The sequence below is a fragment of the Rutidosis leptorrhynchoides genome, chromosome 6 (assembly GCF_046630445.1).
Source record: "Rutidosis leptorrhynchoides isolate AG116_Rl617_1_P2 chromosome 6, CSIRO_AGI_Rlap_v1, whole genome shotgun sequence".
In the NCBI taxonomy this organism is placed as follows: domain Eukaryota; kingdom Viridiplantae; phylum Streptophyta; class Magnoliopsida; order Asterales; family Asteraceae; genus Rutidosis; species Rutidosis leptorrhynchoides.
The window spans coordinates 57,995,759-58,018,107 of record NC_092338.1 but is presented as its reverse complement, the minus strand read 5'-3'; the positions used below and the strand labels follow the sequence as shown (position 1 = coordinate 58,018,107).

The 22,349-nt window shown below is 33.6% G+C and overlaps 1 protein-coding gene and 1 long non-coding RNA gene across 6 annotated transcripts; both read left to right on the top strand.

Moving 5' to 3' along the window:
- Positions 1-7,204: 7,204 nt before the first annotated feature.
- Positions 7,205-18,405, top strand: LOC139855710 (protein TPX2-like). Of its 5 annotated transcripts, none has more exons than XM_071844961.1 (7): positions 7,205-7,503; positions 7,609-7,803; positions 8,227-8,297; positions 8,379-8,514; positions 8,670-8,713; positions 8,866-8,970; positions 18,162-18,405. In XM_071844961.1, the coding sequence occupies exons 2-5, from the start codon at positions 7,762-7,764 to the stop codon at positions 8,682-8,684; spliced, it is 264 nt and encodes an 87-aa protein (XP_071701062.1). In that variant the 5' UTR covers positions 7,205-7,503; positions 7,609-7,761; the 3' UTR covers positions 8,685-8,713; positions 8,866-8,970; positions 18,162-18,405. The 5 variants fall into 5 exon arrangements, 4 of the variants coding, with proteins under 4 accessions (XP_071701062.1, XP_071701063.1, XP_071701065.1 ...); XM_071844962.1 differs by lacking the exon at positions 18,162-18,405 and adding an exon at positions 17,633-17,714; XM_071844964.1 differs by lacking the exon at positions 18,162-18,405 and adding an exon at positions 11,487-11,589.
- Positions 18,406-19,606: 1,201 nt separating this feature from the next.
- LOC139852520 (uncharacterized) lies at positions 19,607-21,257 on the top strand. Its single transcript, XR_011761108.1, has 3 exons — positions 19,607-19,731; positions 19,817-19,856; positions 21,126-21,257. It is a non-coding gene; the product is annotated as an uncharacterized lncRNA (long non-coding RNA).
- Positions 21,258-22,349: the final 1,092 nt, after the last annotated feature.

Here is a 22,349-nt window from a genome sequence, read left to right as displayed (position 1 = left end):
ACCTGCAGTAGGTGCCATTGGCTCAAATGACTCAAGCATCGGATAGTTGAGCTTGATTTGTGATAGCATTTCATCCGTAATAAGTGAATCAAAGTCATTGACGGATGGACCAGTAGTAGATGGGGAATGTGATGTAGACATGATGAATAATAAAGCAAATATGTTGAATGCTTAAGTATGTGTAAAGTAAATGCAGAAAGATTGATGAATGCGATGAAAATTATGAATGCACTTTTTAGACAGAGAAATTAGTAAGAGAAAGTAAGATTGGAAGTATGCGGCTGCATCTGGTATTTATACCTTCAAGTTTGCAAAGGTCCGTTAACAAGTAATCATCACAAATCAACGGTTATCAAAATGCGTCAGAAATTCAACGGATGAAAATATAGCCGTTAGAATAAGTATTAGCGACGCAGACAGTTTATTTGAATGATATGCGGAATTGCATGTAGCAGTATAAATATGCGAATGCTTTTTGAAGGTCATGGAAACTACAATTTTTATTTTTTAGAGTTTATTGTATTACATTTTCTGCAAAAATGTAACACAATAAACTGGGGGGACTTGATCATATACATACATATGTATATGTATATTTTTAGTGCGAAAAACTACTTAAGAACAAAGACGCGATACTGGTGAACCGCGTTAAATGCTAATGAATGCGGTGAGATTGCGCGGAATACTAAAGAGTGCGTAGGATTCTCGCAGTACTTGTGCGGAATGCCTAAGTGCCCGCGCATCTTACTTCCGCGCAGATCTCAAGCCTATAAATAGGGAGCTTGGCCTCTCATTTTAGGTTGTTGATTCTGGAAGGATTGCCCTAGTCATATTGATCTCTCTCGTGAGTTTGCCCGAGACTTGATCTTTATTGGTTAAGGTAATTTATGAAGACCGGGACATGGTTGTTGATCGTTTAGCACTTAACGAAATATGACAATAAGGTCTCAAAATCCTATTCGACATCCCTTATACCCCCTCATTGCACTCAATCCTTGATTAGCCTTTATTGGATAATCTAGGATTGATCAATAGATTTGGAGGAGGGTCGAGAAACTCATATGATTGGGATGAGGAGGTAGTAGTGGAGATGTCTCATCGAAGATGACATGACGAGAGAGAATGATTTTGTGAGTGGCAAGGTCGAGACATCAGTATCTGCGGTGATTTGATGGATAACCGAGGAAGATACATGGGGTGGAGCGTGGAGCGAGTTTGTGAGTGTTGTTGAGGTGAGGGTAACAAAGACAACCGAAAACACGAAGAGTGAAGTAGTTAGGTGGATATTTATAGAGGCGTGTGTGGGGGATATCGTGGTTTGTTATGGACGAGGGTAGGAGATTGAGTAGATAGGTGGCCATGTGAAGGGCCTCAACCCAGAAAGTAGGGGGTAGATTTGCTTGAAAGAGAAGGGTGCGTATGAAGTTATTGATAGTACGAATCATCCTTTCAGATTTCCCGTTTTGTTGGGAGGTTTGCGGACAAGAAAAGCGTATTTGAATACCGTTGTATTGGAATAATTGTTTAAGTTGATTGTTGTCGAATTCACCGCCAAGGTCACATTGGAAGGCTTTGATTTCAGAATTGAATTGAGTTTAATGTATGCACGAAATTGGGTAAATTTAGTAAAGGCTTCAGATTTATTGCGTAACGGAAAAACTCATAAGTAATGCGAGTAATGATCTAAGAAAATGACATAATATTTATAACCACTGAGACTCGGAATTGGTGAAGTCCATAAATTCGAGTGAACAATATCAAATAACGAATTAACATGAGAAACAAAACTACTAAACTGTAGTCTACATGCTTACCAAGTTGACAGGCATGAAACAGAAACTTTGAGCAAAATGATGAACGGAAATAAGATTTTTAACTATGTTAGGTGTAACGAGAACATTAGACAGGAGTAGAGGTCGGTTAACATTAAGCAAAATGCTATGACCAGTGTTGACAACGGGAATGTGTTTCCCGTCACCAACAACAACAGAAGGATAAATGCAATTATTAAAAACAGTACATAAATTTTCAATGCTAGGAGTGAGGTGAGTTGACGCACCAGTATTCATAATCCAACCGGAATTACCAGTCTGGGGGGTGTTGGCATTAAATGCCTTCGGTATAAAAGTCCCCTGATGTTGCATTGGACCCAAAAATGGGTTGTTAGCAGGTGCAGCTAGCCCATTGAAAAAGATTGTAGGCCCACTAACGTGTTGGTGTCAGGGGCGGAAATGACATGGAGCAAGTGGGGTCACTCGACCCCAGTGAATTTTTTTTAGTGCAAATAATTTAGGTTTTTTTGTTTCGAACCCAGTGGAATTTTGTTTGGCTAAAAGTCTTCATATTTTGTCCCCAAAGTCTCCAAATTTTGCCCCAAAGCCTTCAAATTTTGCCCAAAAACCTTCAAATTTTGCCTAAAAACCTTCGTATTTTGTCAAAAAAAAAAGTGCTACGCTTATAAATTTTTTTTGCCCCCAGTAAAAAAAATATCTATTTCCGCCACTGGTTGGTGTTGTTGGACCTTCATAATTAAGAATCAATAGCAAAAGAATGATGATTAATGATGAATGATATGTAAGATACCAACTTCAATTCTCTTTTCTTCTTCTCTCCACGTGACCATCAAGCAAAAACCAAAAATGATATGGAGCAATTGAAGAATAGTAATAATAAAATATTTTAACTTTCCTTTGAGCTTTTCTTTGATTGATTTCGTACAGTACCCCAATCTCAATAAATAAAGTATCTGCGTCCTGCTTTCTCTATTTTTATCTTTAACAATAATAAATAAGGGAAAGATATGCGTTCGATGGGTATCCAATAAAAGGTAACGATCTGTTGCGGTGACCTTATTGCTCGCAAAAACAAATACGCCGTAAACAAATTAAGTTGACAAAGTCAATTCGTTGTTATAACAAAATTGAGAGATTAATTTGTCGTGACATGTATTGAAGCAAAATTGCAAGTGAGTGCAGTGGCGGATCCAGAATTTTTTCCCACCGGGGGCGAAATTTTTTTTAAAACCATAGCAATTTTTTTGAGTAAAATATGGAGGTTTTGGGGCAAAATTTGAAGATTTGTGGGTAAAATTTGAAGATTTGTGGGTAAAATTTGAAGGTTTTGGGTCAAAATTTGGAGAATTTTGAACAAAATTTGAAGGTTTTGGGGCAAAATATAAAGCTTTTGGGGCAAAAAAAAAAATTCACCGGGGGCAAAGTCGAAAAATCCAAAATTTTTACACTAAAATTTCGAAATCCACCGGGGGCGGGCGCCCCCCTCCTTACACTCTAGATCCGCCTCTGAGTGAGTGTCTCAATGAGAAGAGCAGATTGTTGATTTGGAAGTAAAAAAAAAAAATAAGGGTAGAAAGATGATACACAAATCGAGATAGCATGTAAACTTATCTTGAATTTTTTTTCTTCTTCTCGATTGCTTTGGGTGGTGAAGCTATTAGGAAGAGAGGATCGCCTGAACGTTGGGAGATACAAATTTGAGAGAAAATAACTCTATTACTCACAAGAATATATTACAGAGTATTACAAAACTCTAAAAAAAAACTCTCAAACTCACACACACTCTCTAGGTTGTGATTACACTTCTCTGAGTGATTTTGGGATGATTTACAATGAAGGTTTGCACATCTATTTATAGGAAAAATCTTATGGCGGTGAATGGTGTGAACGAGGAAGGTTGGCGGAAGTTGGCGGCCGTCATCGTGTTCAAGTTTGCCACTTCCATACGCGTTGTCAACGTCGGCAGCTTTGAACATCTAGATGACGGCTGGAACAGAGCCATCTAGATGACGGCTGGAAACCACTGGAAACCATCAGAAGCGGCTGACAATAGATTAGGGTTTTCTAGCGTTGATACCATGATAGAGTGTTGAAAAGTGCGTACCATTATTCTCAATGATCATAGTTGTGGGTTATATACATATAAATATAAATAGGATTGAGCAAGTAGTAAATCCTAGTGGACTAGATAAGCTAACGGGTCTTTATAGAACATGAGCTAAATAATCCAATATATAATGCATAAACAATATCCATTTAACAAAATGATCTAAGAATTTGATTAAAAGTATTGCAAACATTTGTTCATTTTAGATCCATGTTTAACCTAAGATCATTAAATAAACTCATACGGAGTAGTAGACAATTATGTAACTTAAAGAGAATTAATGATATTAATTAATATTCAAATCAACACAAAATATTAAATTGATAGTAATAACCCTAAATATTAATATTAATATTAATATTAATATTAATATTAATATTAATATGTAAAATAATATTCATAAACAAAATACACTGTCAATACGAGTAAGATGTAAAAGATATAAATCATCGAAGTTATTATATATGAACAACACTAATACAAACAATAAATATTTTATGATATTAAAGAAATTATAATGAATAGAATGAAATTCAACTCACGAGATTTAATAATGTTCTTGACTTCTTCCGTCGTTACTAGTCGCAGTTTTTTTTTTTTCATAAACAATTACGGAGTAGTCGACTCCCAATTTTTTATGATCTGGGGTATTTTTTAGTATAAATATATGGTATGGACAGTTTTTATTATTGGGCCATAGAAACTAATAAAAGAAAGAGATTATCACCAAAAAACCCATTTTTTGAATTTGTTTGCGTGAGATCCTTTAAAAAAAAAGTTTGACAATTTGCCCTCGCAAGGAGCAAGATGCCTCTTGCTCCCTTGCGCCTTGCGACCTTAGTCACACTTGAGAGCAAGGAGCAAGGTGCCTCTTGCTCCCTTGCTCCCAGGTGGAAGCAAGGACGCAAGGTGCCTCTTGCTCCCTTGCTTCCACCTGGGAGCAAGGTGTCTCTTGCTCCCTTGCTCCCAGGTGGAAGCAAGGGAGCAAGATGCACCTTGCGTCCTTTGCTTATTACACGTCTTCTTTTTGGTATCCGGCCTCAAAATTAATGTCACTAAGTCTCACATTTTCAGTATTGGTGTCGATTCTTCTGAAGTTAACAGATTGGCTTCGGAGGCTGGTTGTCAAAGTGGATCATTACCGACGACATATCTTGGCATCCCAATTGGTCTTAACATGAAACGAAAGGCGAGTTGGACCTCGTTAATTAATAAGTTCAACTCGAAATTGTCTCTTTAGAAAGCTAATTTACTTTCTTCCGGCGGTCGCCTCACGTTAATTAAATCTGTCATGGGAAGTCTTAGTATATATTGGATGTCAGTGTTTAAGTGCCCGGAGAGCATCATTAAACACTTAGAATCGATTCGTTCTCGGTTCTTTTGGGGAGGTAGTAGTTCTAAAAAGAACATGGCTTGGATTAAATGGGATTTGATTCTTTCTTCATTTGAAAAGGGAGGCCTAAATATAGGAAGTCTTAAGGCATTCAATTATGCCTTAATCTTTAAATGGCGCTGGAGATATCTAACTAATCCTAATGATTTGTGGGTTAAGCTAGTTAAATCCATTCATGGCGACATCTTTGAGGAGACCATCGGTAACAGTATGTGGTCTTCTATTGTGGGCACTTGTTCTAGAATTATTTCAGATAAATTACTTCCTGCCAATACGTTACGAATGCAGGTTGGAAACGGAAGGGATATTCGGTTCTGGCACGATTTATGGATGGGGCAAGATAAATTGGCTACACGTTTCAATCAGCTTTATCACTTAGAAGTTAATAAGTTCGATTCCATAGCTGACAAATGCGTTAATGGAGTTTGGCAATGAACTTGGACACGCAATGAGATTGGAGGTCGTAATTATCAAGCTCTTGCTAATCTTAATGACGAGCTGCTAGATGTTCGGTTAGACGATTCAGATGATAAGTGGGTGTGTTCATTAAAGTCTGACCTTCTTTTTTTGGTTAAAAGTGCAAGGGATTGGATGGATCGAGTGTTACTTCCTTCTTCAACTATAAAAACGAGTTGGTGTAAGGTTCTTCCTAGGAAAGTTAATGTGTTTTTTTGGCGCTTCATGCATGATGCTTTACCTCTTCGTTGGAACTTATCTGCGAGGGGTTTGGATATTCAATCTATAGTTTGTCCCGTGTGCAACAATGGAGTTGAAGATCGGCATCATTTGTTTTTCGGGTGTTCTATTTCTTTGGATATATGGTACAAACTGCGTATTTGGATCGATAGCAACATGCCTTCGTTCTACTCGTGGGAGGACTTCAAGGGTTGGATCGAGATTGCCTCTTTACCTGCCAGCTCGAAACTCAGGATCGAGGTTGTCGTTGCTACGCTTTGTTGGGCTATATGGCGTTACTGGAACGGCACCGTATTTAATGAAACTTTTTGTAATAGAGCTAACTTATTTGATGTAATTTGTACATTTTCTTTTAGATGGCTCAAAAATAGAGGTCATAGAATTTCCAATTGGAATTCATGGCGTCTATATCCGTTGTAATTTCTCCTTTAGCGTCTTGCTAAGGAGCGTTTTCATATATTAAATTATTCTTTGGCCGTTAAAAAAAAAAAAAGAGAGAGAGAGCAAGAGACACCTTGGGTCCTTGCTTCCACCTGGGAGCAAGGGAGCAAGAGGCACCTTGCTCCTTGCTCTCAAGTGTGACTAAGGTCGCAAGGACGCAAAACGCAAGGGAGCAAGAGACATCTTGCTCCTTGCGAGGGCAAATTGTCAAACTTTTTTTTATGGAATCTCACGCAAACAAGTTTAAAAAAATGAGCTTTTTGGTGATAATCCTAAAAGAAAAAGAATGTCATGGATTATAGACTTTAAAAAAGACCAATGACCAATCATATAAAAAGAGACTACAATTAATAAAGTCAAAGTTGTATAATACTAATTCAACGTGTGCGACATAATTGGGTTAGGCAAGCCCCTCTATTGTCTCGGCCCCTGGATGGCTGGATATACATGTCAATTCTTAATGAGGTATTTATTTATATTTAGATTTAGATTTTTATACGGAGTGTTGTTTTAAATCTAGATTACTACATCCTATCCTACTCTATACATTAAAAGAGACTAATGATTAGCTAATAAATCTTCTCAAAACTCCCTTCAAGACCCTGATCAAAAAAAGACTTCACTCTACCCTTTAATCCAATGGTCCAAATTAAACATCTTCACTTGTTGGCTAATAAATCAAATTACATTCATCATGTTCCTAAATTACCCTTGGATTAAAATTAAATTCCCTACGCTCCAATCAATTAAATGCGTGCACACCTCTTCGAATTCACTAACCATAACAGATTCTTAGATACAACAATGATCGATCGTAAACCCTAAATCATCTCTACATGCGTTTTTCATTAACGATCCAGTGATCATTGCATATCTCTTGGCTTGAAATTGGCCATATAGTCAACTGTAACAATCGTGAAGACCCATTGTATTTTCCGATGATGACGATGGCTTGAAACTGGTTAATGAAAAGTAGATAGAAACTTTTTTTTTTCAGTGTGTTCGTTTAAATTTCAGCTGCAGATGGTGTACAAACACTAAGTTCTCTTTTTTTTTCTTCTTTCTCGCCTCAGGTACAAACCCTAACATTTAGTTTAAGCAATTTCATGATTTAATCGGTAAACACTAACAATATTTGCAGCAACTTGCTAATCCCTTTCGTGATTTGATTTTATAAGGTAATAATCTTCGTGTCCCAATGTTGTTCAAACAATGAATCCAAGCATTGATTTTACAAGCTCTGTATATTCACAACTGAAATTGATGGAAGAAATAGATTACCAGGGATTTCGAGCAGTGGTATTTTTTTAACATATAAGAAGAATCCAAGCATGCTCATCGAGAAGATATTAAGTTGCTCAAATTTTATGCCAGTAAGATGTCGATTGTTCATAACCTATTTGGGTATGAATTTCACTTCAATATATATTTCTTGTACAATTTTGTCAATTTATTACCAGATCTTTGAACCAATAGTTAACTTTGTTTAATAAATTTATCTGTTGGTTTTGTGCAACTTCTTATTATTTGTGCCAAGTTATCAAGCTTCTTTTATTATCTAATCAATATTCTTGTATAATAGATCATCCTTTGGTTAAAAAAAACATCATTAATGAGGTGGAAGTCGGGCAGATTGGGCAAGTTGGGTAATGGGTCAACTAAAGGCGGGTTTAAAATAGATAAATTAACCCGTTCGACTCATTCCGTATCTAATTAACTGTGTTTTTCATGTACACATTATACTCATCTAAAAAGAAATATTACCTAATTTGAATACTTTACTGAGGCGTGAATAGGAGTTACAGTGGGACATGGAAGAAACAAAGCAGTTGAAGTATGAAGAAGCTAAGATGAAAATACTGAAAGAGTAAGAAGTTTTTTTTTGTAACCATACCAGTCTGTAACTAATTAGTCAAACGTAAAACTATAATGTTACATGATCTTGCAGTGACCCTACTCCAGTTCGTGAAAAGATTCACAGACCTCTTACTTCAGTTCAGGTGTATAATCTACATGTGGAACAGAGAGCCAATGATGGAACAAAATTTGATAATAAGTTGAAGGAGAAAAACACTGTAAAGATGGTATCTTTCATAGTTATTTTTATTTCAATTGTAGTTTAAAGCATTTTCATCTACCTTATATTATTATTTGTGTTGATACTATATATTTTGTATTGCTTGTTTAAGCTTTCAGACCTAAAAATGCTTTGTTGTTTCATCATATATAATTTTTTCAGTTGAATTCATATTGAAACTGAAAATGGTGCGGGTTTGAATACAGGTACACTAACCTTTTGCTTCATTTTTGCAAGATTCCCATTTAGTATTTTAGCATGGGTTAATGTGTATCATGAGTGAAATGTGTCGGGTTGGTGCCGACCCATTTCACTATTTTTGTTCATTAACTACACAATTCTATCAGTATACCTGTAGGCGCAATTAGCTTCACCCCCACTGATTTGATGTATCTAAGGATTAACTATATGGAAAGCACTTACCTATTTGAAAACAAACATGCCAAGATCGAAATAGAAGCAGGTATTCAACTTTACATTCTCATATTATTAATTAAATAAAATTAATTATTAGGATAATGTCCTTTAATATTATTGTGATGACCCGGAAATTTCTGACCAAATTTAAACTTAATCTTTAACGTTTCCGACAAGATAAGCAAAGTCTATGAAGTTGAATCTCAAAATTTTGAACTATTCAATTATTCTTTGACTGTTCTCGACGATTCACGAACAATATATATATAACTTAATGTGCATATATATATATATATGATTTCAAGTTATTTAGTAAACGATATTAACATTCGATTATTGATTCGATTAATATTTAGATAAGTTAACTAAAATGTTTAAGATGAACCAGTAAAACACTAATTAGCTACAGTATTTTCGAATTGCTACAATACCCGAAAAGCTACAGTGTTTTCGAAAATCACTATTTGCTACAGTAAAAAAACTAACTTTGCTACAGTAAAACACTATTTCAAAATGAAAATGTATATATTATATATATATTAACAAATAGCGAGACGATGATTTATAGAAGTAAATGACCAAAACACTCAAATGTATAAGTTATATCTTGAGTGGTATAGTGTATGGATAATTTAAGTCTAATTATTGACAAAGGTACGTGTCGCGAAACGTAAAGAGCGAATTTTCTCAGCGTACGAAGGGACACTCGAAAAACCGGAACCGGAACATAAGTCGCGTAATGACGTACGACTTATCGGAACAATTAACTATGCACGAGAATATAATATAATATATAATTAATTAATTTAAATTATATATTATATATATTATATTATAATATGTCGACACACTAGAAGTTAAAAGGTATGTGAGCTGGACATAAGGGCCATGCGATCGCATGGCCAGTGCCCTTCAAAACCATGCGATCGCATGGAGGGGATTATCAGGCCACATTATAAATGCTCGACGAATTCTGAGTTATACACACACATACATTATATTACTCCCTCTGTTCTTATTATTTATATTATTATTATTATTATTATTATTATTATTATTATTATTATTATTATTATTATTATTATTATTAATATTAATCTTATTGTTACGAGTTGTATTATTAGTATTATATATACATAAAATACTACGACGGAGTGCTGTTTGAGTAATTTAAAAATGAGTTTTACGAGCAGAATAAAGCTAAGGAAATTATGAGTTATAGCTATGGAGGTTATGGGTAATGTTCGTGGGTATTGTTTACAAATCAAACCTAGTGTTTATCATCTCTGTTACGTCTACGTACTTTCCTACAATATTGAATCTCAATATTTTTACGTAAGCACTCATATTTTATCTTTTATATATTAATTGTGGATCCATGTCTAGTGCTCGAGTATATATATTTATACATGCTTGTATGTTAAATTTCGTCGCTAAACAGTTTATAATGAATCACGAATTAAATACATATAATACTGGTAAAAGGTATATGATATACATGTTTTTGAAAAGCTGGCGAAAAATCAATAACTTTTCATTTAGATATCGAATAGTTTCGATTAACGGATTAAAAGATATGATCAACTGAATTATGATTGAAGTAAATTGAAATTGCTTTTGAATCTGCAATTAAGATTTAAACAACTTGTTTACAAGATTGATAAAATGGATTTTTAAATATTACCAGCCGAGTAAATGAATTCTTATATAAGACACGTCTCGTTTTATTGAACAATTGTCAAAACTGATTGTTTTATCATATTTTAAAGCCTTATAAAAACTATAGTTTAATTTTACAAGAATTGGAAAACTATGTGAAATATTAAAATGATTCGATTGCCATGATCATTCAACTATTGTATTAAGTCAGAATGACTTTTGGAAATGACTTTTGATAAACTTTTGTATGTCGATCTCGAGCATTAGGATTGTGATACACTATGACCAGACCTAGCTTGATAGACATTCATTTACCAACATATGTTCTCTAGGTTGAGATCTACGATTATTTGATATTCCGAGTTTCGGTCACATTACGATGAACAACTTATTATGCTGCTAAGGTGAGTTTCATTTGCTCCCTTTTTAAATGATTTTGCAATATATATTTTTGGGCTGAGAATACATGCACTTTATTTTAAAAACAATGGACACAAGTACATACTAAATTCTATACTGAGTTTGAACCGAAAATCCCTTAGCTTTGGTAACTAGTAACTGCCAGTTATAAGAACTGGTGGGCGCGAGTAGTAGTATATGGATCCATAGGGCTTGATATCCCCGTCCGAGCTAGAGCGCTAGCCTTTTAACGGACGTATGCTATTTGAGAAGCGTACACATTGGTTTGCGTGTATTATTAAGATGATTATACAAAGGGTACAAATTATATATACGTTAAGTTTAGTTACCAGGGTGCTCAATTTTGTAGAATATTTTGATAAACGTTTCGGATGAAACAACTAAAATCTTGTGATCCACTTTTATATACAGATTATGTGAAACACTAAAAACTATGAACTCACCAACCTTTGTGTTGACACTTGTTAGCATGTTTATTCTCAGGTTCCCTAGAAGTCTTCCGTTGTTTGCTTATATGTTATACAAGCTATGTGCATGGAGTCATACATGCTTTATTCAAGAAAACGTTGCATTCACAAAATCATCATGTATCTATTTGACTGCATTGTCAATGGAAGTACTATTGTAAACTATTATTTACGGTGATTGTCTATATGTAGAAATCATCAGTTGTCGAAAACCTTTGATTTAAATATTCATTTATGGTGTGCCTTTTCAAAAGAATGCAATGTTTACAAAATGTATCATATAGAGGTCAAATACCTCGCAATTAAATCGATGAATGACGTGTTCATCCATATGGATTTGGAGCGATCGTCACAGTTGGTATCAGAGCGTTGGTCCTAGGGAACCAGGTCTTGCATGAGTGTGTCTAACTGATAGTTGTTAAGATGCATTAGTAAGTCTGGACTTCGACCGTGTCTGCATGTTAAAAGTTTTGCTTATCATTTCTTGTCGGAAATTACCTGCTTATCATTCCTAGTCTAGACACGTTTTACTGCATTGATTGCATGAATAGTGTATAGACAAAATTCATATCTTAGCGTATCTGTTACTGTAAACTTTTCCTGACATCTTTCAAAAAATTTTCCGTGATTTATGGAATTTGGTATTATATATACATATGTAAATTATGTATTGAAGAATACCAAACTAAATTCTATAATCTAATTCATATCAAAAATCATCTCCCTAATTATACAAGATGGATCCCGTATCTAGTTCAAATTCCTTAAACTCCGACAGTTATTCCGATATGGATATTCACCTGAATTCCGAAGACAGTGTAACCGGAATGGATCAACCAATTAGCCATCATCTATTCTGGATGAATTGGACATGGGTTCGTAGTCTACTTAATCATTGGAGACAAGAAGAAGGTGATCCCTTCCATCCACCACATTGCCCTCTTGGCGAAGAACCTGAAGCACTTACCGGAGAGCCTGTTCGAGACACCATTTTCTCTCTCATTTCCAGAGTATCTCGTCACGATAATATACTATCTCAAATTCTGGATCTTATTCATCCGCTCGTTCGAACCGCCAATCATCCCGGTGTAGTAGAAGAAGTCAACGAGCTTCGCGCTCGGGTAGTGGCTTTGGAGAATATGGTGCAAAGGTTACAAGCACCAGCAGCATCACCGGCATCAACAGTATCACCGACAACAACAACAACAATACCATTACCACCACCAACAACATCCGCATCGCAAACCTCAACTTCACAATCTGTTCCACGAGCATCAACGTCATACGCACCGTAGTTACCAAGAAATACTAGCAACAATAACCGATGAAGTATTAACTCATTTCCCCTGAAGAAATTTTATGTATATTTAATATATATGAATTTTGAAATCAAAATAAATCTTTTCGTACTAAGCTATTACGTGTGAATCTTAACTGGTAGGTACTACACTGTTAGTTCATATTACTAATATGCAATGATGTACATCCTTCCTTAACAACTTAACCATTGTTAACTACAATATCTGTTTCAACCCAATGAATTCCATTTCATAATAAACCAAGTGTATTAATCAATTACATAATTGATTTTACATTTTCAATTTCGATATACTCGAAACTTTTCAGAAAATATCATCCGTGCCTTGTAAGGTTCACAAAAATTCCACGAGCACCAACATCCTTCACCGAGGAATATCACTAAGAATAAATAATGAAGTGTTGATTTCATTAGTGAAAAACTCCGCAAAGATTATGTAATCTTTAATGTTTTAGAGATTAATCATTTCTAAGTCAAGCCGAAAATCAAATGAGCTTAATATGATATTAACTCATTAAATCCGTATTACATCTGAAGAAATATACATAAATATATTTTCATAAAGACTGTAATGAAAATTCTTTTGTACAAAGTATTAATTGTGAAATCTTTAACGGGTAGGTAATACCCGAGAAATATATAAGTTCGTAATTAATATGTTACACTGTACATTCTTCAACTTTGATTCAAAAATTATTAACAATGCTCACAACGATATACAATCGTTTTCATACAAATTCAATTACATATTCTGATATTGACGGATCAGAATGCAAGTCATAACTCTGAACCGGTGACATCATTCTTAGATCTCTACATCTTTCAAAGCTATACTTTGACTTTAAATCTGTGCAAGATCCATTAGCATTGTTTTTACCGAAAATAACCTTGCAATTCCTTTTCAAAGTATCCAGTATTATCAACCATTCAACCAGTCAACGACGACCTTTCAGACTTGTAACTTTGGCATATACGTTTTTATTACTGGGGAACCTTTCATGTTCCACCACATTAATAGTAAATATACCAGCAAATTCATTAATCTGTGACTTAAAGTCTCTCCGAAAAACCATTATAATTGTTCATTGAAACTCTATCATGTACTCATCCACATCTTGTAACGGTAATTGCCATACCAACTACCAGGAATTAGCAATCAGTATTTCGAATTTCGCAGCAATTCTACGCCAACAGTTATATATACACATATAATGTCTATCTCCTAGACTTATTTACTTCGAAGGTGAAGTTTCTGAAAAACACTCAAACTGCGAAACTAGTTCTCCGAATTTTGGAAAAATGCTGATGAAGCAACAAAAACTGTAAACGACCTTAACAGTCAAAAGTTTGATGATAAAGAATAGTATGGTGGTAAAGTTGAGAAAAAGAGAAGGTTTGGAACTAAAAACGGATTGAGCAGACCATGAAGGAGGCTGTGGACAAATCACAATGACTAAACCTGCCTTCAAAGAATATAAATGATTCAGTATCTGCTGAAGTCATTAACGAATACCTTGCTCCTGACTCAAAATTCGTTACGAACAAATCTTCTTCATCATCCTTCGATATTAGAAATTCTAAGATATTATCATATCTTTCATTATAAATATCTTCGATATTTCTGAAGATATCTTCATAACTATTATCATCCGAAATTATTTATCTCTTCACGCTATCTGTGTTACATCATAAAAGAAACTATTTTAGTTTCTAATTTCTGAAAATTTCAAAAAATGGATGTTTTTGAAGTAGTGTTGGGAATTGAAGCATGAGTTAGTATAATATAATGACACTTGATCAACGTGATTATATTACAGTAAGTCATGTTGAGTTTCTAATGGAACGTGATAAAGGTTCACAGATCATACCCTCATCATGAGCCATGTTACATAACTCTTTCATTCTATTTAACCTCTAAACATATCAAGAAAATATTTTTCTTGATGATTCGGTCTTTTTCGAGGTATTCTAGTAATTTGACAAGTCAGATTGTGCCATTACTGTTTCTTTCTTAGAACATTAATTATGTTCATTTCGAAATTCATACCTACGAATTCTGGACCATTATTCGCTTGACTTAAAGTCGAGAAGAGAAAACGAAAGCATGAAGCTCCGAAATATAATGGAAAATATAAATCCCGAAAACAACCCCGAAATTACAAACCGTGTATGTCAATGCGTATAGCAATATAAAGACACGGGAAAATGAAAAACAATATAACCCCAAGGTAATAGTAGAAGAAAATAACCTCCTCTGGTGGCAGATGAAAAAGAAGAATGAATGATATGATAGCCAAGAAAATATCAAGAATCAGAACTGGATGAAGCATTTTCACAAATCTTTTGTAAGTATGAAATAAGGAAGAAGATTATAGGAGTGGTGAAAATAAATGAAACGGAAGAGGTCAATTTATAGCAAAATATCAGACATAGCAATCGAGGCAGATTACGCATTTAATCAAAGGAAATCCTAATTTTCTTAAATTCTGAAGAATCAAATCTTATTTAAATTATGAAGATTTTCTATTCCTTATATTCCGGAAATCAATCGTTACTACGTCAAGAGATAAGACGAATCTCTATTCTCCATTTCATTCTATTACAATAACTTCTCTCATACGCTTCGAGTAATCTGATTGTTTTATTCGTATTATTCAATGGTGATAAAATTCTATTTACCAACTCATATTCGTCATGAAAACATTTTTATTGTTAGCCATGACGACCTCACTCAAATTTCGGGACGAAATTTCTTTAACGGGTAGGTACTGTGATGACCCGGAAATTTCTGACCAAATTTAAACTTAATCTTTAACGTTTCCAACAAGATAAGCAAAGTCTATGAAGTTGAATCTCAAAATTTTGAACTATTCAAGTTTTCTTTGACTGTTCTCGACGATTCATGAACAATATATATATAACATAATGTGCATATATATATATATATATATGATTTCAAGTTATTTAGTAAACGATATTAACATTTGATTATTGATTCAATTAATATTTACATAAGTTAACTAAAATGTTTAAGATGAACCAGTAAAACACTAATTTGCTATAGTATTTTTGAATTGCTACAATACCCGAAAAGCTACAGTGTTTTCGAAAATCACTATTTGCTACAGTAAAAAAAATAACTTTGCTACAGTAAAACACTATTTCAAAATGAAAATGTATATATTATATATATATATTAACAAATAGCGAGACGATGATTTATAGAAGTAAATGATCAAAACACTCAAATGTATAAGTTATATCTCGAGTGGTATAGTTTATGGATAATTTAAGTCTAATTATTGACAAAGGTACGTGTCGCGAAACGTAAAGAGCGAATTTTCTCAGCGTACGAAGGGACACTCGAAAAACCGGAACCATGACATAAGTCGCGTAATGACGTACAACTTATCAGAACAATTAACTATGCACGAGAATATAATATAATATATAATTAATTAATTTAAATTATATATTATATTATAATATGTCGACAGACTAAAAGTTAAAAGGTATGTGAGCTGGACAGAAGGGCCATGCGATCGCATGGCCAGTGCCCTTCAAAACCATGCGATCGCATGGAGGGGATTATCAGGCCACATTATAAATGCTCGACGAATTCTGAGTTATACACACACATACATTATATTACTCCCTCTGTTCTTATTATTTATATTATTATTATTATTATTATTATTATTATTATTATTATTATTATTATTATTATTATTATTATTATTATTATTATTATTAAGATTAATATTAATATTAATCTTATAGTTACGAGTTGTATTATTAGTATTATATATACATAAAATACTACGACGGAGTGCTGTTTGAGTAATTTAAAAATGAGTTTTACGAGCAGAATAAAGCTAAGGAAATTATGAGTTTTAGCTATGGAGGTTATGAGTAATGTTCGTGGGTATTGTTTACAAATCAAACCTAGTGTTTATCATCTCTGTTACGTCTACGTACTTTCCTACAATATTGAATCTCAATATTGATACGTAAGCACTCATATTTTATCTTTTATATATTAATTGTGTATCCATGTCTAGTGCTCGAGTATATATATTTATACATGCTTGTATGCTAAATTTCGTCGCTAAACAGTTTATAATGAAACACGAATTAAATACATATAATACTGATAAAAGGTATATGATATACATGTTTTTGGAAAGCTGGCGAAAAATCAATAACTTTTCATTTAGATATCGAATAGTTTCGATGAACGGATTAAAAGATATGATCAACTGAATTATAATTGAAGTAAATTGAAATTGCTTTTGATATTCCGAGTTTCGGTCACATTACGATGAACAACTTATTATGCTGCTAAGGTGAGTTTCATTTGCTCCCTTTTTAAATGATTTTGCAATATATATTTTTGGGCTGAGAGTACATCACTTTATTTTAAAAACAATGGACACAAGTACATACTAAATTCTATACTGAGTTTGAACCGAAAATCCCTTAGCTTTGGTAACTAGTAACTGCCAGTTATAAGAACTGGTGGGCGCGAGTAGTAGTATATGGATCCATAGGGCTTGATATCCCCGTCCGAGCTAGAGCGCTAGCCTTTTAACGGACGTATGCTATTTGAGAAGCGTACACATTGGTTTGTGTGTATTATTAAGATGATTATACAAAGGGTACAAATTATATATACGTTAAGTTTAGTTACCAGGGTGCTCAATTTTGTAGAATATTTTGATAAACGTTTCGGATGAAACAACTAAAATCTTGTGATCCACTTTTATATACAGATTATGTGAAACACTAAAAACTATGAACTCACCAACCTTTGTGTTGACACTTGTTAGCATGTTTATTCTCAGGTTCCCTAGAAGTCTTCCGCTGTTTGCTTATATGTTATACAAGCTATGTGCATGGAGTCATACATGCTTTATTCAAGAAAACGTTGCATTCACAAAATCATCATGTATCTATTTGACTGCATTGTCAATGGAAGTACTATTGTAAACTATTATTTACGGTAATTGTCTATATGTAGAAATCATCAGTTGTCGAAAACCTTTGATTTAAATATTCATTTATGGTGTGCCTTTTCAAAAGAATGCAATGTTTACAAAACGTATCATATAGAGGTCAAATACCTCGCAATGAAATCGATGAATGACGTGTTCGTCCATATGAATTTGGAGCGATCGTCACAATTATTAATTAATTCTATCGGTATATTTGACACTTCTTTTTATCATATTTTGAATTATGAATAGTTCGTGGATTCATTTTAGGTGGAATTGCAAATAAAAGTCTATGACTTACAGCCAAGCATGCAACATTATTTAATGTATTTATTTGGGTAAAGGACAGAATAATATGATGTTAAAAGTTTGTGTTTAGGGAGTGATAGAGTCGAGCCATGGGGTGCGGGATTGCAAGAGGTGGTACAAAAAATAGTCAATTGAAACACCATCAGTACCGTTAATTGAGCTAATTGGATAACAAAAAATTTCGGACAAAAAGCGTTGGTTGGTGAAGGTTCCTATGATCGGGTTTTATTTGGAAAGATGAGCAGCCGAGAAGAAGTATCATTAAAGAAGCTGGATACATGTTCTTCACCAGAGCCCGATAATGATTTTGTATCCCAGGTTAGAGATTTCATAATCTCTTCATCAACAATCCAGAGTTAGTTTTGGTTTTTTTTCCCCCTTATATTAGTCTAATTATTTATATTTACTAAATGTGCCTGACATACTGATTCGAGGGTTACTGTTTACGTCAGAAAGTTAATAATCTAAATGTGTTGCTCCAATTCTGTATATTTATTTCAATATAATATCGCTCTAGAACTTATTTTTGAACACATGTGAGTATAAATGTATTATACGCCTTTCATCGAAGAATTTGTTACTGATACGCATATCTGTGTCAGCTTCTTCATTAGATATAACCAGCCATGCCCGAACAGTCATGGTGGTCTTGACCAGACCGGTACAATAATAGGTGGTGTAGTTTTTTTTTTTTTTTTTTTATCTTTTTTGTATGTCAGCAAGTTCTCGGCCACCAACCTTGTGTATGCGTTGACAGCAAGTGACTTTTAAATCACATAGGGTGGTTAATGTGTTGGTTGAATATATCTTTATAATCGAACTCTTCATAATTCTCTTACAACGATTTTCATGATTTTTTGGGGTTCATCTGGAGCTTAACGTAAAAGTGGTAAAACTTGAATCGATTGAAGATTTCGACAAAACTCAGGGTTCAGATCGATTCAACCCAAAAAGATTCAATCGATCATTTCATGCCACCTACCAACCAAATTCCACTTCAGGTAATGGGTTACCACTGCAAGTTATTACGTTTTTTGTGTTGTTTATTATTTGTGATGTTGAATTATGAAACATGTATTTTATATCATTTATAAAACGAACATTGTGATGATAAAATATGAAATATGAAACATGTATTTAGTTGCAGCCATGTTGATTTGAATGCATCTTTTTGCTGACAATATATATTGGGGATGTTTATTAATTTTGTTACTTTATAAATTTTGAAGGATATGAACGTTGTTGGTGTATGAATGTTGAGAGAAACTGATCAAAACGAACGTGTGGTGGTATCAAATCATTGGCAGTTTCATATGTGAGTGTTTAAAGTGACAAAGAAGTAATGATTCAGCTGCTAATTTTGCATATGTGAGTGTTATGGGAGCGTTATGATAATCGGTAATGCTAGTGAAAGGTATTACTATAAGTAATATTATATTTCATATGTGAGTGTTTTGATAATTATATGATCATTATTCATGTATGTTTTGTTTGCACTTTTTGCAGCTATAACATCTAAGCAGATTAGAGAAATTATGCAAGTTGGAGGCCTTACTAATGATGAAATGAAATGCTATCTGCAAGTGAGATTCAATACTTTATGCACGTAAATCTCTACACTTTTCCACCAGATCATATTGGTATGATTTATAAATCGATTATATAATGTGTTTCATGAACTGTATATTGTTGTGTCACGATTAAATCCTTTTACGCTCTATGCAGATTTCACGTTTTCCGAAAAAGCAAGTCAAAAGTTATTATGGTAATGCTATGCTCATTATTCTTAATTATTCTTTGTTTGTATTTGCTACATTATAACATACAAAAGGCGTTTGCTAACAATAGATGGAAGTTGGTTCGGCGCATGGGGTTAGAGAAGCTATTGTGGGATGCCATTGTTTTCAAGAAGATTCGTTCTGTACTCGGAGGAGATATCCATTTCATGCTCTGTGGTGGTGCTCCTTTAGCTGCCGATACTCAGCATTTTATAAATGTCTGCATTTAGCGTTTAGATTATAGGGTTTATATTTTAGGGTTTAGGGTTTAGTAACTAGGCTTTATATTTTAGAGTTTTGGGTTTAGATTTAAGGTTTAGGGTTGAGAGTTTATACGGTTTAGAGTTTAGGTGTAAGGTATTGGGTTTAGATTTAAGGCTTAGGGTTTAGATTGTAGGGTTTATATTTTAGGGTTTAGGGTTACGGTTAGGTTTAGAGTTTATGTTTAGGGTTTAGATTTAGGGTTTAGGGTTTAGAGTTTACGGTTTTGGGTTTAGATTTAGGGATTAGGGTTTAGGTTAGAGTTTAGGGTTTGGATTTAGGGTTTAGAATTTAGGTTTAAGGTTTTTAGTTTAGATTTAGGGTTTAGGGTTTAGGTTAGGGTTTAAGATTTAGATTCTAGGGTTTAGATTTTAGGTTAAGGGTAGTGTTTAGATTTATAGTTTAGGGTTTAGATTAGGGTTTTGGGTTTACATTCTAGGTTTTATATTTTGAGGTTTAGATTTAGGGTTTAGGGTTCAGAGTTTTTGGGGTTTAGAGTTTATATTTAGGGTTTAGGGTTTAGAGTTTAGGTTTAGGGTGTTGGGTTTAGATTTAGGGTTTAGATTTTAGGGTTTAAAGTTTATGTTAGGGTTTAGATTTAGGGTTTAGAATTTTTATTAGGGTTTAGGGTTTAGATTTTAGGGTTTCAATCTTAAGGCTTAGGGTTTAGGGTTAGGGTTTAGATTCAGTTTTTAAATCAAAGGGTTTAGAAGAGTTTAGGGTTTAAAGTGTAGGGTTTAGATTTTAGGGTGTAAGGTTTAGATTCTATGGTTTAGATTATAGTGTTTAGGGTTTAGATTAGGGTTACCTAATATTATCATATGTGATCTGTGTAATCTGTACATTGATTTTACTAATTAAACATGTAATATGTATATTATGATGTATTTTTACTATAATTATTTATGGTGTTATTTAAAATCTATATATTTAAACAAATTGTATTTAAGTTTACATATAAATCTCCTAATGTACTTTTACTTTTGATCTTACAGGGAAATAAAATAAGAGCTACAGTTTACAAAAATATAATGAGTTTTTTTACTCATACCTTCAAAGAAGGTAGTTTTGTTAAAATTACCAACTTTGATGTGATACTGGACAAAGATGAATACAAACTTGTGGACCACGAATTTAAAATCAGTTTGTTGAAAAAAACTATATGATCTTATGTTTGTATAATCATATTCTTCTGTAATTCTAAACAAATTGACAATATAAATATGTTACAAATAGTAGTCGTATGACAAGTTCGACTTCAGATAGTTCATCCTATGTTGTTAGATTGTTTGAAGAATATGAAACTTATAGGTAAATTAATAGCAAACAAACAAAAACAATATAATATCGTATTAATAAATTATTTGACCCTTCAAATTTAATTAGTATTATCACTAGTGCATTTGATGACTGTCCTTTAAATTTGCAACAAATTTGATGAGTTAAATTTTTAGAACATACACTATGGGTGACAACGAAGCTATTTTGTTGTCCCACAACCACCACAACGGGCTCTAAACATTAAGGTAAAGTTGTTTGCTCTACTTAATTCATGATGCTATCGATCATGATAAAATACAAACTATCTTCTCAGTTCAGTGAACCGAAGTGGAGGGTAGCGAATCTTGCAATTTGATTAAGAAAATAGTTGTAGTAAACATATCAATTTCAATGTTTGCTACTGCTGCGGATATTTGATCTTACCTCTTAATTATTAAGTGTGAATTGAAATGTGCAACTATGAAGTTTAGTTTCATTTCATACAGTTTAATATTTTGGGGGTCTGCAGGGCTTTGTGATCGTTGAAGGTGATTGGATTCTGGAAGCAAACTTTTTGTTCTTTTTTCTCTGACAGATGTTCAGAACTTCATCTGGGTTCGAATCCTAGCTTTCAACATATTTTTACTTTTTAATTTGTCAAAACTACTATTGATGAGTTTAGATCCCAGATAATGGGTATCTTTTTGCTATGGGTCGAGTTGTTTTGACATGAAAACCTCTTTATCAAGTAAAAGAAGTGCCAAACATGGTGGTGTAAATCGTGTTATTTGTTAAAGAAATAATTTAGAGTGTTTTGTGCATCTCTAAATATACACACTTTGGGGATACTCAAGGTTGAAAAGATGCGAGTCGAAGATGAATTCGTCAGGACCTTGAAAGGTCGAGTCGGTTGAGATGGACGTTGATTAACATTGACTTTTAAGTAAAAATATATTAAA

Excerpts from the sequence above, each read along its gene's own strand:
- LOC139855710 (XM_071844960.1), top strand. The coding sequence starts at position 7,762 with ATGCTCATCGAGAAGATATTAAGTTGCTCAAATTTTATGCCA. Across the intron at positions 7,804-8,226 it reads GTTGCTCAAATTTTATGCCA|GAGTTACAGTGGGACATGGA; the intron begins GTAAGATGTCGA and ends AGGCGTGAATAG. Across the intron at positions 8,298-8,378 it reads AAGATGAAAATACTGAAAGA|TGACCCTACTCCAGTTCGTG; the intron begins GTAAGAAGTTTT and ends ATGATCTTGCAG.